We start from the raw sequence: 16,386 nt of genomic DNA on the forward strand, positions 1-16,386 counted from the left end.
ACCATATTTATCGGCATATAACACGCACTTTTTTCCCCTGAAAATCAGGGGAAAATCGTGGGTGCGTGTTATACGCCGATCCGCCGCCGATTGTGAGCTCTTCGGCCGCTCTCAGCGGCTTTTGGCTCTTCTCGGCGGCTTTGAAAATGGCGCTGCTGTTCTCGGCCGCTTTCGGCCATTCTCGGCGGCACTCGCCCGCCTTCGGCCATTCTCGGCGGCTCTCGCCCGCTTTCTGCCATTCTCGGCGCCTCTCGCAGTCCCGCGGGAGCTGCCGAAAGCCGAGAGTGGCCGAGAGCCGCCGAGTATGGCCGAAAGCGGCCGAGAGCCGCCGAGAATGGCCGAAGGCGGGTGAGAGCCGCCGAGAATGGCCGAAGGCGGCCGAGAACGGCGGCGCCATTTTCAAAGATGATACACAGGCTACAGAGGGACACTGACAAGGCTGCAATGGGGGACAAGGCTGCAATGGGGGACAAGGCTGCAATGGGGGACAAGGCTGCAATGGGGGACAAGACTGCAATGGGGACAAGGCTGCAATGGGGGACAAGGCTGCAATGGGGGACAAGGCTGCAATGGGGGACAAGGCTGCAATGGGGGACAACACTACAGATGGACACTGACAAGGCTGCAGATGGACACTGATGATGCTGCATTGATGGGCATTTAAATGTAAGTTTTTTTCCTTAAACTTTCCTCCTAAAAGTTTTTTTCCTTAAAGTTCCCTCCTAAACTGTGGGTGCGTGTTATACGCCGGCGCGTGTTATACTCCGATAAATACGGTAATTTTTTTTTTCCTCATTAATGTACACACAGCACCCCATATTGACATAAAAACACAGAATTGTTGACATTTTTGCAGATTTATTAAAAAAGAAAAACTGAAATATCACATGGTCCTAAGTATTCAGACCCTTTGCTGTGACACTCATATATTTAACTCAGGTGCTGTCCATTTCTTCTGATCATCCTTGAGATGGTTCTACACCTTCATTTGAGTCCAGCTGTGTTTGATTATACTGATTTGACTTGATTAGGAAAGCCACATACCTGTTTATATAAGACCTTACAGCTCACAGTGCATGTCAGAGCAAATGAGAATCATGAGGTCAAAGGAACTGCCTGAAGAGCTCAGAGACAGAATTATGGCAAGGCACAGATCTGGCCAAGGTTACAAAAAAATTCTGCTGCACTTAAGGTTCCTAAGAGCACAGTAGCCTCCATAATCCTTAAATGGAAGACGTTTGGGATGACCAGAACCCATCCTAGAGCTGGCTGTCTGGCCAAACTGAGCTATCGGGGGAGAAGAGCCTTGGTGAGAGAGGTAAAGAAGAACCCAAAGATCACTGTGGCTGAGCTCCAGAGATGCAGTAAGAGATGGGAGAAAGTTGTAGAAAGTCAACCATCACTGCAGCCCTCCACCAGTCGGGGCTTTATGGCAGAGTGGCCCGACGGAAGCCTCTCCTCAGTGCAAGACACATGAAAGCCCGCATGGAGTTTGCTAAAAAAACACCTGAAGGACTCCAAGATGGTGAGAAATAAGATTCTTTGGTCTGATGAGACCAAGATAGAACTTTTTGGCCTTAATTCTAAGCGGTATGTGTGGAGAAAACCAGGCACTGCTCATCACCTGTCCAATACAGTCCCAACAGTGAAGCATGGTGGTGGCAGCATCATGCTGTGGGGGTGTTTTTCAGCTGCAGGGACAGGACGACTGGATCGAAGGAAAGATGAATGCGGCCAAGTACAGGGATATCCTGGACGAAAACCTTCTCCAGAGGGCTCAGGATCTCAGACTGGGCCGAAGGTTTACCTTCCAACAAGACAATGACCCTAAGCACACAGCTAAAATAAGGAAGGAGTGGCTTCACAACAACTCCGTGACTGTTCTTGAATGGCCCAGCCAGAGCCCTGACTTAAACCCAACTGAGCATCTCTGGAGAGACCTAAAAATGGCTGTCCACCAACGTTTACCATCCAACCTGACAGAACTGGGGAGGATCTGCAAGGAGGAATGGCAGAGGATCCCCAAATCCAGGAGTGAAAAACTTGTTGCATCTTTCCCAAAAAGACTCATGGCTGTATTAGATCAAAAGGGGCTTCTACTAAATACTGAGCAAAGGGTCTGAATACTTAGGACCATGTGATATTTCAGTTTTTCTTTTTTAATAAATCTGCAAAAATTTCAACAATTCTGTGTTTTTCTGTCAATATGGGGTGCTGTGTGTACATTAATGAGGAAAAAAATGAACTTAAATGATTTTAGCAAATGGCTGCAATATAACAAAGAGCGAAAAATTTAAAAATTGAATTGAAAATTGAAAATTGAAATCATGTGCAATCAACCGAATTTACCACAGGTGGACTCCAATCAAGTTGTAGAAACACCTCAAGGATGATCAGTGAAAACAGGATGCACCTGAGCTCAGTTTTGAGTGTCATGGCAAAGGCTGTGAATACTTACGTACATGGGATTTTTTCGTTTTTTATTTTTAATAAACTTGCAAAGATTTCAAACAAACTTCTTTCACGTTGTCATTATGGGGTATTGTTTGTAGAATTTTGAGGAAAATAATTTAATCCATTTTGGAATAAGGCTGTAACATAACAAAATGTGGAAAAAGTGAAGCGATGTGAATACTTTCCGGATGCACTGTACACAAGGAACGCGGGACCAAATCTGCAATTCATCAAGACTAACACACAATGTCTGTGAGTGCCATTTGTTTTGGATAATGGATTGCAGCGAGAAATGAGGGGGCTGGAGCTGGAGCACACAGCGCTTCTCTGAAATAAGCTGATTTCCTCCTCACTTCTTGCTGGAGTCCAAGTCAAGGAAGATAATGTTTGCAGATTGGAGAGGGCATGACATCAAACACATTATCATTTCGCCTCAGACCCTAGATTGGGATCCTCAAGGGAAACCGCTAATTCGTTTTTTCCTGAAGGCAAATTATACCCTATATAGCGTAATTGCTGACAGATGCAGAATCCAGAAGCAGTAGGGAGAATGGCTTTATCAAAATGGGTGGGGCTTGTTTATGAATGGGTGGAGCTCCAGAGTCGAAGAGTTTCAAGGTCGATCTGGTGGGGCCTATTTTGCACACCTGGGCAGAGGTAAAAACGGGCGGCTGAGCCACGGTTTTGATGCCTCCCCAGCCACCAACCCAAATTCTAACATTACAGCCACAAAGGCTGTACGCATGCCGCGCCTGCAGCAATTCTTATTTTAGGCTGCAAAGTTTGACAGGTGACACTTGTCCACTGAGATCAATGGGGCAGCAAATTATTGGCTTGCAGTAGCGGCGTGGTCCCGCAATGTAAAATTTCTGTCCAAAAATGTAAAAATTTTTTTTTTAAATGAAATAAAAAAAGGTATAAATAAAAATAAAATAAAAATTGGCATCAGGAGATGGCAGTCTTGCCTACTAAACGCACATAAGCCGCTAATATACTGCCCTCTGAAAAGTGATCCACCATGAATTGCATTTCAGAGGTTGGTAAACATTACCCTGCCAATGTGAAAGAATCCTAAGAGAGATATGGGAGCTGCCAATACAGAGCCCCTCCAAAAATGCTAGTTGTCTGTCTATCATGCTAATCCATTGGGGTCAATATTATCACAATATTATCACAAGTATTCTGGTAAGAAATATGGGTAGCTTCAATATTTTGGTATTTTTTTTATTTTAGTGTTTTTAGCATTGAATACAATAAATACTTTTCTTATTGCTGTCCGTGACCCCACTTTCTGTCCCGGTGACAACAGGATAAAAAAAAAGGAAGTGGTTGTCACTGGGACAGGTAGACACAGACCTTAAAGTAGAACTATATGCAAAACTTTTTTTTATTTGGGATAGAGCAAAGGAGGATTATAACCCGTCAAATTTTTTTTTTTGCATTTGTGTCCCATTGGGGAGATCTCCCTTTACTTCCTGTCCCATAGCCAAACAGGAAGTGTGAGGAAATCCCTGAAAATTAAGGGAATTTTTTGGGGACCCCCAGGTAACCAGAACTAGTTTCCCCATTGGAAGATTTCCCCTCTATTACTTTTCTGGGAACAACCCAAAATGTGGGGTTTTCTTTTACTTTCACTTTCAATGATAATGGTAAACAGGACAAATAGAGAGGATGAATCTCCATAACGGGGACACAGACAGCAATAAAAACAGGGGTTATAATCCCTCTCCACCCTATCCAAAGCTAAAAAAAAGTTTTGCCTTTAGCTATACTTTGATAACAAACCGCTAGAGGTTCTAACACTTCCCCATTTTACTGTGTTTGTTGCAGTCTGTGGCCTTGTCCCAGATGAGATCTCTCCAATGGGGACACAGACTGTACATTAAAATCTGCCTGAGATTTTTTATCCCTACTTCCACTCCAACAAAAAAAAAAGAAAAAAGGTTTGGAAGGGGCTGGGTATTAGTTCAGGCAGCGCTGGAAAATAAATAATACCATCAGCAAAATTCCACCCCCAAAAAAAAACGAAAAAAAAAAAAAAAACAGCCACTCCACTACTCCATCTTCATCAAAATATATATATATACCTGTTTTTTTGTTTTTTTTAATTTAATGTTCTTAAAGCCAAAAATATCCCCTTAATCTACCGTCCCCTGATCTTCCTCTCTGCCAGTTCCTGCTAAAGCCACACTATGACCCGTCTTGTCACCTCCCCTCCCGTGCCTGTCCTGTAAATAGGATTGGATGTAGGCACTGGTAGAATTACCCACCCACATCCCGCCCCTGAAGAGCGGAAGACTGGGACACTGGCTGTTGCAGAACCATGGGTGTTAGAACATTTATTTTTAATGTCTAGCGAAAGACGGTTTAGAACCTGGCTGGGGAAAGGGAAAGGAGGGGTCAGTATGTTTTATGGCTTGAATATAGCTTTTAACTTTTTTTTTTTTATCTGTCAGGCTGGGTGCTTCGGAAGTGTTGGCAACCAGTGAGTTCTTGGCAGATCATATGCCGTTATTGTGTAGATCTCTAGGAATCCTCCTTTAGCATTTCTATGGCTGTCAGGTGCTGCAAAATAAAATGCTTGTGCTCATTCCAACTACCCCCCTGTTTAAAATAATAGGAGCAGTTACCATGCAGTTTCTGGAAGGTTTTCAAGGGTCTAGAAAGTGCTTCACTACTACAATCATCTCATTATTTTGTGTTTTTTTTTTTAGCATTCTCACAGCATTTGAGACGCCTGTCATTCTTTATATCAGATTTTGTAAATGCAAGGAAAATGCAATAGTTGTCTGATAAGGGTATACATATATATATAGAGTAGCGAAAATAATTATTTATTCCCCTTCAGATTTTGTAAGTTTGCCCACTTGTGAAGAAATTAAGGGTCTATCATTTTTTCATAGGTGTATTTTAAATGATAGAAACAGAATATCAACCAAAAATCCAGAAAAAAACACATAATACAAATGTTATAAATTGAGTTCCAGTTCAGTGAGTAAAATAAGTATTTGATCCCCTACCAACCAACAATAATTCTGGCTCCCACAGACTGGCTACAGTATGTGCTCATGTGGTACACAGATTAGTTCTGTCAATTTAAGAAGGTGCTCCTAACGACAACTCGTTATGTGCAAAAAGACAACTGTCCACAGAATTTCTTTCTTACATTCAAACCTCACCATCATGGGCAAGACCAAAAAGCTGTCAAAGGACGTCAGGGGCAAGATTGTAGACCTGCACAAGGCTGGAATGCGCTACAAGACCATCAACAACAAGCTTGGTTAGAAGGAGACAACTGTTGGAGCGTTTATTCGCAAATGGAAGAAATACAAAATAACCATCAATCGCCCTCGGTCTGGGACTCTATACAAGATTTCACCTCATGGGGTAAGGATGATCATGAGAAAAGTGAGGGATCAGCCCAGAACTACACAGGAGGAGCCTTTGAATAATCTCAAAGCAGTTGGGAACACAGTCACCAAACAAACTATTGGTAACACAATACGCCGCCATGGATTGAAATCTTGCAGAGCCCACATGGTCTATCTCCTCAAGAAGGCACATGTACAGGCCCATTTGAAGTTTTCCAACGAACATCTAAATGATTCAGAGAAGGATTGAGAGAAAGTGCTGTGGTCAGATGAGACCAAAATTTAGCTCTTTGGCATTAGCGTGACATGCTGTGTTTGGAGGAAGAAAAATGCTAACTTTGACCCTAGGAGCACCATCCCTTCAGTCAAGCACAGAGGTGTAAACATTATGCTTTGGGGCTGTTTTTCTGTTAAAGGTACAGGGGACTTTGCCGCATTGAGGGGCTAATGGATGTGGCCATGTATTGTAAAATCTCGGATGAGTACCTTCTTCCCTCAGCCAGAACACCGAAGATGGGTGGTGGATGGGTCTTCCAGCATGACAATGACCCAAAACATACCGCCAAGGCAACAAAGAAGTGGCTCAAGAAGAAGCACATGAAGGTCGTGGAGTGGCCTAGCCAGTCTCCAGACCTTAAGGATTTAGAGAAGATCTGTAGAGAAGAGTGGACAAAAATCTCTCCTGAGATGTGTGCAAACCTGGTAACCAACTACAAGAAACGTCTGACCTCTGTGCTTGCCAACAAGGGTTTCTCCACCAAGTACTAAGTCATGTTTTGCTTGGGGATCAATCACTTATTTTACTCACTGAACTGCAACTCAATTTATAACATTTGTTTTATGTGTTTTTTTCTGGGTTTTGGTTGATATTCTGTCTCTATCATTAATACACCTATGGTAAAAATTATAGACCCTTCATTTCTTTGTAAGTGGGCAAACTTAAAAAATCTGCAGGGGATCAAATAATTATTTTCTCCATATATATATATATATATATATATATACTTTTTGCATTATATGTTTTCAGGGAAGCCGTTTGACAACATGTAGTAACAAAATCCCTTATACAAACAGCACTCACTTGGTCCCATACTCACACATACGGCAACATATAACTAAGCTTTGATTACCGTATTTATCGGCGTATAACACGCACAGGCGTATAACACGCACAGGCGTATAACACGCACATTCATTTTCAGAGGGGAGTTTCAGGAAAAAAACTTAAATTTTAAATAAGGAACTTTGAAGCAAAATAAGGGTCAGTGCCCATCTGCAGCCTCACCATTGCCTTCAATGCAGCCTGATCAATGCCCATCTGCAGCCTCACAAGTGCCATCAATGCAGCCTCATCAGTCCACATCAATGCAGCCTCACCAGTCCACATCAATGCAGCAGCCTCACCATTGCCATCAGTGCAGCCTGATCGATGCCCATCTGCAGCCTAGAGGGGACAGGGAGAGGGGTGGGATAAGCGCCGACAGATTACATACAGTGAGAATCTCCTATGATAGACAGAACAGTGGTCCAATGGCTGTCCAGGAGACGGGACTTCCTATTATAGAGGCCACCAAGTAAACAGGAGTTTCTCACTGTATGTAATCTGAGGCCGCTCGTCCTGCCCCCCTTCCCTGTCCCCTCCGAGGCAGCTAAAATTGAAGTATTGGCGTATAACACGCACAAGCTATTTGCACCCAATTTTCATGGTGAAAAAGTGAGTGTTATACGCCAATAAATACAGTATATAGGGGCAAAGGTGAGTAACAAAATGGCAATCATGGCAATATCTGGGCAACACATTGTTGTGACATCAGGTGGACACAAGTGGATAAGACAAATGCAACACATGGGAAAAACACTGGATATACTGAAAAAACACGGGTAGCGGACTCTCTATAAAAATACATGGGAAAAGAACTAGCAATACGTGGGCCTACTCAGACAATCCTAAGAATACATGAGCACCAAATGGGCCATTGCAACAATATATGGGTTATAAACTTTGGCAATCCACCAGTAAACATGACCACTGGTGAGCAACAAATGAGGGTAACACACTGACTAAACATGGGCAAAAAATGTAAATCCTGGTCATACATAGGTATAGAACAGGCAAAAAAGACAATACATAGGCAATAAAGAGATGGTTGAGATAATACAAGAGCAGTAAACAGGCAGTTTTAGTAAAACATGGGCAACAATGTGAGCCACAGCACCCTCCTCCCGACTCTCTGCTCTGCAGTATCAACTCACTGATCTGGCCCCTATGTGGGAAGAGCAGCGACATCATTACTTTAGTCAGCCAACTGGCCTACAAATAAAGCAAACATCGCTCCAGGCCGGTCCACTACTCCAGTGGCCCAGTGATAAACTAGGTGCAGGTTTGGCTCTTAACCATGAAAAGTCAAATTAATAAGGGTGGATAACCACACACCATGAAATGATGAATCAATTAAAATCATTGGATAACAGCACAGCTAAACAGAGAAATTGGCTGACGCATTTCATGTCCACAGATGCTTAATTATAACATCATTAAGCATTTGTGGACATGAAACGCATCAACCTGGTTTCTCTGTGTAGCTGTGCTGCTGTCCAAGGATTTTCATAATTTCAATAAAGAAGTTGGAGTTTAATCTTTTCATGGTGTGCAGTTATCCACCCATAAAGGATAAGTTCACCTTTGAGAACATGTTCCACCCGTTTTTACATGTTCCCGCTTCTGCAGCCGTTCAGGGCCTCTGTGTGACAGCAGTATAGGGAGAAGTTCCCTGTACCAGCTGTCACATAGCTGCGTCATTCATTCACAGAGTTCTGTAAATGAATGAACTACAAGTACAGACAGCCTTTGCAGACGTTGTGCACTGCGGTAGTTCATTAAGTCTTCCTGTCAGTGTGAAACTGCTTCCTGTACACTGTACGAGCAGACAGCTTACACTGACAGTCTGCAGGAGTCCTGCATGGTACCAGCGATCTGCAATGCTTTTCAGGCTCCTAAAAAAACAATAGTAAATACACATTTTTCTACTTGCAAAAAAATGTGCATTTATTTATTTTTTAACCCCCCTGGCGGTATTCCCGAGTCTGGCTCGGGGTGGATTTTACATACCAAAAGCGGTATCCCCGAGCCAGACTCAGGCTTGCATCGCAGGATCCAGGAAGAGATTACTTACCTTGTCCCTTGGATCCTGCGATGTCTCCCCGCTGTGATCGGCGAGCCGCTGTGTCTCGCTCGATTCACAGTGCTGAGCTCCGTTCCCTGCAAGCGTTGCGACGCACGGGGACGGAGTTCGGCGGTAAATTCAAAAGTGAAACACACAGTATAGATACAGCATACTGTAATCTTACAGATTACAGTACTGTATCAAATAACTACACATCCCCTTTGTCCCTAGTGGTCTGCCCAGTGTCCTGCATGCAGTTTTATATATATAAAACTTCTTTCTGCCTGGAAACTGGAGATTGTCCATAGCAACCAAAACTGTCTCTTTACATCAAAAGTGGTTTTAGACCAGCTAGAAAAAAGCGATAATAAATTATAATCACTTGCAGAATTGAGCGATAGTGATTTGTGGGGAGATCCGTCATCAAACACTAAAAGTAATAAAAGCTAAAATTCTGGAACTGAGCAAATTTCAGTGTTTTTGATTTGATTACATTATTATATAATTTTTATTATTATTATATTATTATGTGTTTTAATTATTTATAGTTATTTATTATATTATAATTTTTTATTTCGTTTTTCAAACTTTATCATACCCGGGATGTCTACTAGACTCTTGTTTGGACAGATTTAAGTGAACTATTCCTAAGAATTACAGGCCTACAATATAAAACGCCAAATTTCTGTGCAAAATAATGGTACCGCTTTCAGCACCTAAAATCTGAAATAATCATACCGCCAGGGAGGTTAAAGGTGAACTTATCCTTTAATACTTTTATCAGCCAACTGGCCTAATTGGAACTTGGCAGGACACAAATATAGGGATCTGCATGTTCCAGTATTAATTTAGCATTACTAAGGCTTGGGTCACCCTAGACTATTTTCCATTCCTGTGAGTTAACTTCGTATGAGACAATCGTGACCAAAAAAAAACCACAGCAGTTATGATGATTGTAAATAAACATAAGAGAAGACATGGAAGTATACTGTGTGCTTTACCTTTTTCCAGTTCCACAGGGAAGAGGTCCAGCCTCTCAACCCGTTTTTCAAGCTCATACTCTGCAGAGGCAGCCATGGGGTCTACATCGTCATTGCGGCGGTCATATTCCTCATTGGAGTATGTGCTGAAGACCTGTTTGGATGAGCACAGTTAGTTTCATGCAAGCTTAAATTAATTCATTATTATTATTATCACTTCACATTGGAGGCAACTAAATCTGCCTCGTTTCCACTGAGCGGATTGGTTCGGTTCGGTACAGTTTGAATGGCCTAGAATGGTCCGGTCTATTCTGGTGAGCGTTTCCACTGCAAGTGGGACCACATGGGGCCATACAGGGTTTAGAAAAAATGCCTCAGCATAGCACAGCAGAGGGTTTTCTGTCAGCCAATCAGTGGAATGTATCGTAGCTCCGGCCTAGCCGAACCGTTCCATTTTCTATGGCCCCACATCTGAAGCAGGACCCTGAATGGAGCGGTTCGGTTGTATGGGCCACTTTCCTAATGGAAACACCCAAAATAGCATACCGTACCGAACCGAACCGAACCGATCCGCTCAGTGGAAACGAGGCATAATTATCTTGAAAATGTCCACATCTGGACGATTCAGACTAGGAACAATGGGACATGTATAAGCAGGTGAACTGGAAATAAGTAGCCAAAATTGTATTAAAATCTTAACTTTTACTGTAAAATCCTTTAGCCCTGGTCTTCATCAGTGGTGACCCATAGTGGTGGACACTCAGAAGCTGAAGGTTCAGAGTTTTCAACTAGGGTTCCTCCAGAGGTTTCTAGGGGTTCTTTAAGCAATGAGCAATTTCTACTTCTCAGATAGGTTCCCAATAATACCATTGATCTTTTTAGCTATCTGTAAGGGGGTAATTCTTCCCAATGAACACAAGTGTAAGGAGCATTCTTCCCACTGACCATCACACTAATGTATCATGAATTGTAGATATAGTGATAATCATAACAACACCATTAAGCGTCTGTGGACATAAAACACATCAACCTGGTTTCTCTGTGTAGCTGTACCGTTGCCCAAGGATTTTAATCTATTCAATATTCAATAAAGAAGTTGAAGCTTTATCTTTTCAGGGTGTGCAGTTATCCACCCTTAAAGAATAAGTTCACCTTTGGGAACATGTTACATGTTCCACCCGTTTTTAGGGTGGAACATGTAACATGTTCCTGCTCCTGCAGCTGTTCAAGGGTCTGCTGCCTCTGTGTGACATCAGTACAAGAAGTTCCTCGTACCAGCTGTCACATGGCCGCATAATTTATTCAGAGAGTTCTGTGAATGAATGAACTACAAGTACCGAAAGCCTTCACGCCTGTAGGCTTGTAGTTCCTAAGAACTACCAGGGCGCTGTTGAGTGCTGTGGTAGTTCATTGAGTCTTCCTGTCCGGGTGAAACTGCCTGGCCGTATGATGTACGGCCAGACAGCTTAAACTGACAGTCTACAGGAGTCCTGCATGGTATCAGCGATCTGCTGATTGCTGGTGCAATGTTTTCCAGGTTCCTGTTTTTTAAAGGTTAATTTATCCTTTAACACTTTTACCAGCCAACTGGCCTAGTTGGAACTAAATCTAAATCTAATTATCTTTCAGACTGGGAACAACGGGACATGTATAAGCAGGTAACCTGGAAATAAGTAGCAGAAATTCTATTAAAATCTTGACTACTTTTACTTACTATAAAATCCCTTAGCCCTGGCCCTCCTTAGTGGTGATCCATAGTGGTGGACACTCAGAAGCTGAAGGTTCTTCTCTATATTTACCCGAGGGTAAATATACTGTGGGTGGTTAAGCAGTAGTTTTACTGGCCCCGTCCGCCCGTCAAATGATTACGATACAGCTGGAGGGGGGCTGTTCAAGTGCAGCGACCAGTGCAAATTTAACGCAACGTGTTGAGTTGACATGTTGCCATTTAAGTCAATTGGGCCACACCGCAAGAGCAAGCCAAACGCTTGGCTTGTGGTTGTGGCGCATCACTCCCATTAAAAAATAAATAAAAAGAACCGGCATTTAGGAAGCGTCAAAATCACCTCCTGAACACCTGACCGTGCCTGCTTAGCCATGCTCACTACGTTTTAGAAATGTACAAAATAATAAGCTCTGTGGGAGTACATATGGGCAAATGCATTTATAAAATTTGGATGAGGCTGTATAAAACATCAATTGAATTAGTCTGAACAATATTAGATTAAAGATAGTTGTGCACTTTCAACCATATTATGCAATCTGAAGTGGATTTACCAACAAAAATGTAGGGTGAAGGTGTTTCGATTTAGAGGGGTTGCAAACCCTTGTTTTTTTTTTATATAAAAATAACAAACATGCCTATACTTACCTGCTCTGTGCAATCGTTTTGCACAGAGCAGCCCCGATCCTCTTTTTCTGGGGTGCCCTGCTGGCGCTCCAGTCTCCTCCTCTTCATCGGGTGCCCCCATGGAAAGCCCTCCTGAGTCCCGCTGCTGCGTCCATTGACACAGACAGCGGGAGTCAGCCCCGCCCCCCGTGTCACTGGGTTTGATTGACAGCAATGGGAGCCAATGGTTCCTGCTGCTATCAATTTGTCCAATGAGAGAGCAGTTGGAGCCGCTGCGCTCGTGCTCGTGGATCGAATCGGGTTCCGGTAAGAAAAAGGGGGGCTCTGGGGGGAGCTGCAGCACAGAAGGTTTTTCACCTTAATGCATACAATGAAGGAAATAAAGTCTTCCTCTTTAATTGTACCTACAGGTAAGCCTATAGTAAGGCTTACCTGTAGGTACTTTAAATATCTCCTAAACTTGCACCGTTTAGGAGATATTTACTATATACTCTGCGGCCAACGTCATCGGCGCATGGGCACTGAAGGAACGGCCCACCCATGCCGTTTCTTCAGGGCCCATGCCATGACTGCCGGCACCCACGCGCATGAGTGGGAATGATATCATTGCGCCACTTTAAAGTGTATCCATGGTCAAAATGTAAAATCATATATTCATTTCCACATTGTAGTTCAATTATTTATAGCTTGCTCCTATTACTCTGAACAATGCTAAAGTTTGTAAACTTACTTTGTGAAGATCCCCATACGTTATTACCTTGTGACAAGTCAGCACTATGCCTGCATATACACACTGCTGTGTCACACATTTCACAGAGCCTTCCTTGTGAATACAGAGGTGCTGAGAGGAGGAGTTTTAGGAGGTGGAGTAAGTACAGGAATCACTGCTTGCAGGCAGCAAGGTACCATGGGATATGTAGTCCATATAAATGGAAAATAAACAACAGAGGAGAAGCTGCAAACCATGCAAGGAATTCAGAAAGTTTTGAAAAGAGATGGCCAGCAGACAGGCAGCACTCACAACATAAAATAAGGTTTTTCAAAAATGCTTCTATTGACTATTGTTTGTATTACTATTACAATGCTGACAAAATGAAAGTGTATGCTGTGACCATAGATTTCCTTTAAATGTATTGAGTTGCCTAGGTCGGACCTTACACAGTATAGATCAGATTGTAAAATGTCCAGACAGATTATTTTTGGACACACATTTTACAATTGGTTCTTTCAAACAATTCTCTTACAGTCTTTGAATCATTTAACCTAACCTGTGTAGGTTGTATAATCAAAATTATAAAAGGTGTGTGAAAGGGGCAAACATTAATAAGGAGGCATGTGCCATAGTATGTGGTAGAGGGGGATTAGGTCATGCGTATAGCAGTGAGGCATGAGTTACTGTAAGTAATAGAAACCGATGAGGCACTGCATTTAAATTGCGAGAAATTAGACACTGCTTGTAATAAAGAGGCATGAATCATTGTATGTAATAAAGAGGGCTAAGATGTTGCATGTAACAAAGAGGGCTGAGACACTGAATGTAATAAAGAGGGCTGATACACTGCATGTAGTAAAGAGAACTGAGACACAACATATAATAAAGAGGGCTAAGACACTGCATGTAGTAAAGAGGGCTGAGACTGCATTTAATAGAGAGGATGAGACACTGCATGTAATAAAGTGGGCTGATACACTGTGTGTAATAGAGAGGGATGAGACATTGCATGTAATAAAAAGGATGAGACATTGCATGTGGTAAAGAGGGCTGAGACACTGCATGTAAAAAACAGTGCTGAGACACTGCCTGTAGTAAAGAGGGCTGAGCCACTGCATGTAATAAAGAGGGCCGAGACACTGCATGTAAAAAAGAGGGCCGAGACACTGCACGTAATAAAGAGGGCCGAGACACTGCATGTAAAAAAGAGGGCCGAGACACTGCACGTAATAAAGAGGACTGAGACACTGCACGTAATAAAGAGGGATGAGACACTGCATGTAATAAAGAGGGCTGAGACACCACATGTAATAAAGAGGGCCGAGACACTGCATGTAATAAAGAGGGCCGAGACACTGCATGTAATAAAGAGGGCCGAGACACTGCATGTAATAAAGAGGGCCGAGACACTGCATGTAAAAACGAGGGCCGAGACACTGCATGTAAAAAGGAGGGATGAGACACTGCATGTAAAAAAGAGGACCGAAACACTGCATGTAATAAAGAGGGCCGAGACACTGCATGTAACAAAGAGGGCCGAGACACTGCATGTAACAAAGAGGGCCGAGACACTGCATGTAAAAAAGAGGGCCGAGACACTGCATGTAATAAAGAGGGCCGAGACACTGCATGTAATAAAGAGGGCCGAGACACTGCATGTAATAAAGAGGGCCGAGACACTGCATGTAATAAAGAGGGCCGAGACACTACATGTAATAAAGAGGGCGGAGACACTGCATGTAATAAAGAGGGCTGAGACACTGCATGTAATAAAGAGGGCCGAGACACTGCATGTAATAAAGAGGGCCGAGACACTGCATGTAATAAAGAGGGCCAAGACACTGCATGTAATAAAGAGGGCCGAGACACTGCATGTAATAAAGAGGGCCGAGACACTGCATGTATCAAAAAGGGCTGAGACACTGCATGTAATAAAGAGGGCCGAGACACTGCATGTAATAAAGAGGGCCGAGACACTACATGTAATAAAGAGGGCTGAGACACTGCATATAATAAAGAGGGCCAAGACACTGCATGTTATAAAAAGGGCTGAGACACTGCATGTAATAAAAGGGCTGAAACAGTGCATGTAATAAAAGGGTCTGAGACACTACATGTAATAAAAGGGGCTGAGACACTACATGTAATAAAGAGGGCTGAGATACTGCATGTAATGGAAAAGGCTGAGACACATGTAATAAAGAGAGCTGAGGCACTGCATGTAATAGAGAGGGATGATAAACTACATACAATTGTGAAAGATGAGGCACTTTGTGTAAAAGCGAAGAATAAGTGGCTGTGTTCAATAGAAAGGGATGGGGTACTATGTTTAATAAAGAGGGATGAGGCACTGTGTGTAAGGCTCTGTTCACACCAGGTTCGGTTCAGGAATGCAAAATTACCCACTTTCCTGCGCTGCACAAAACATGCTGCCCCTTTGCAGACCCCACGCATCTTTCAAATGTGTGCAATAGCGAACGCAAAAACGCATTGTACCACAGTACCAGGGTGGATAGAATCAATGATTGTTTACATTTTTTTTTTTTAATCTGATTTTTTTTATTTAAATCAGATTTTTTTTAAGTTAAATCGATTTTTTTGATTTTTATCAAATTTATTTTAATAAAATGCTTTTGGAGTAAAAATCTAAAGCTAGTTTTCTATTTAAGATACATTAATCATTTAGTTTATTCAGTATGAAATGGAGCTTAGTTATGTAACATGAGGCTGTATATTCTGCAATATTTACATTTTTGGTAAACTCATTCAATGAATCCAAGCTCTGCAAGCTGAGGTAACATGCACTGCATTGATGCATGCACACAATTTCACAGAAACCATGAGATAAAACAAAGTTCAGGAATATTCCTTTATCCCATTGTTTTGCAAATTACGTAGACTACATACTGTATGGTTGAATTCGTTCTGATATGGCTGTTTTACTAAACTGACAGCTTATTATCCTAAATAGGAAACCTTCATTTTGTTTGCAAATATTAAAGATTTCAACTACTACTAAGAATAAGTCCTTACATTTAAAGAGCACCAGTCATTTCAGATCCATCATGACAGAGCCTGTTAGCAGGAATCCACTCGCCTGATGCTACGTCCCTCACCTTGTTGTGTCACTTCCTGCAACACCAGCCGTCCCATTAAAGTGAATGGGACTGTCGGTGAGTCAACAGCGGGTCAGAGGAGGATCTGCTGCGGGACAGACATGACAGTTGCTCTTTAAAAATCGTGATTTAAATTAACTTGATTGAAATCAGATCCACCCTGCACAGTACCATGCGCTATGGTGCAGGGCAAATTTAAAAATCATGCCTTCACTTTTTTGCACATTTCATGCACATTT

General features: G+C 42.5%; 1 protein-coding gene across 1 annotated transcript in view; it reads right to left on the reverse strand.

Annotated features, from left to right (window-relative positions):
* Nucleotides 1-16,386, reverse strand: part of PPP1R9B (protein phosphatase 1 regulatory subunit 9B) — a 69,077-nt gene that overhangs the window by 39,240 nt on the left and 13,451 nt on the right. The window contains exon 2 of the mRNA XM_073607773.1: nt 9,991-10,123. Within this exon, the coding sequence (XP_073463874.1) occupies nt 9,991-10,123 (133 nt within the window). The remainder of the gene's footprint in view (nt 1-9,990; nt 10,124-16,386) is intronic.

The sequence above is a fragment of the Aquarana catesbeiana genome, linkage group LG12 (assembly GCF_042186555.1).
Source record: "Aquarana catesbeiana isolate 2022-GZ linkage group LG12, ASM4218655v1, whole genome shotgun sequence".
Lineage (NCBI taxonomy): Eukaryota > Metazoa > Chordata > Amphibia > Anura > Ranidae > Aquarana > Aquarana catesbeiana.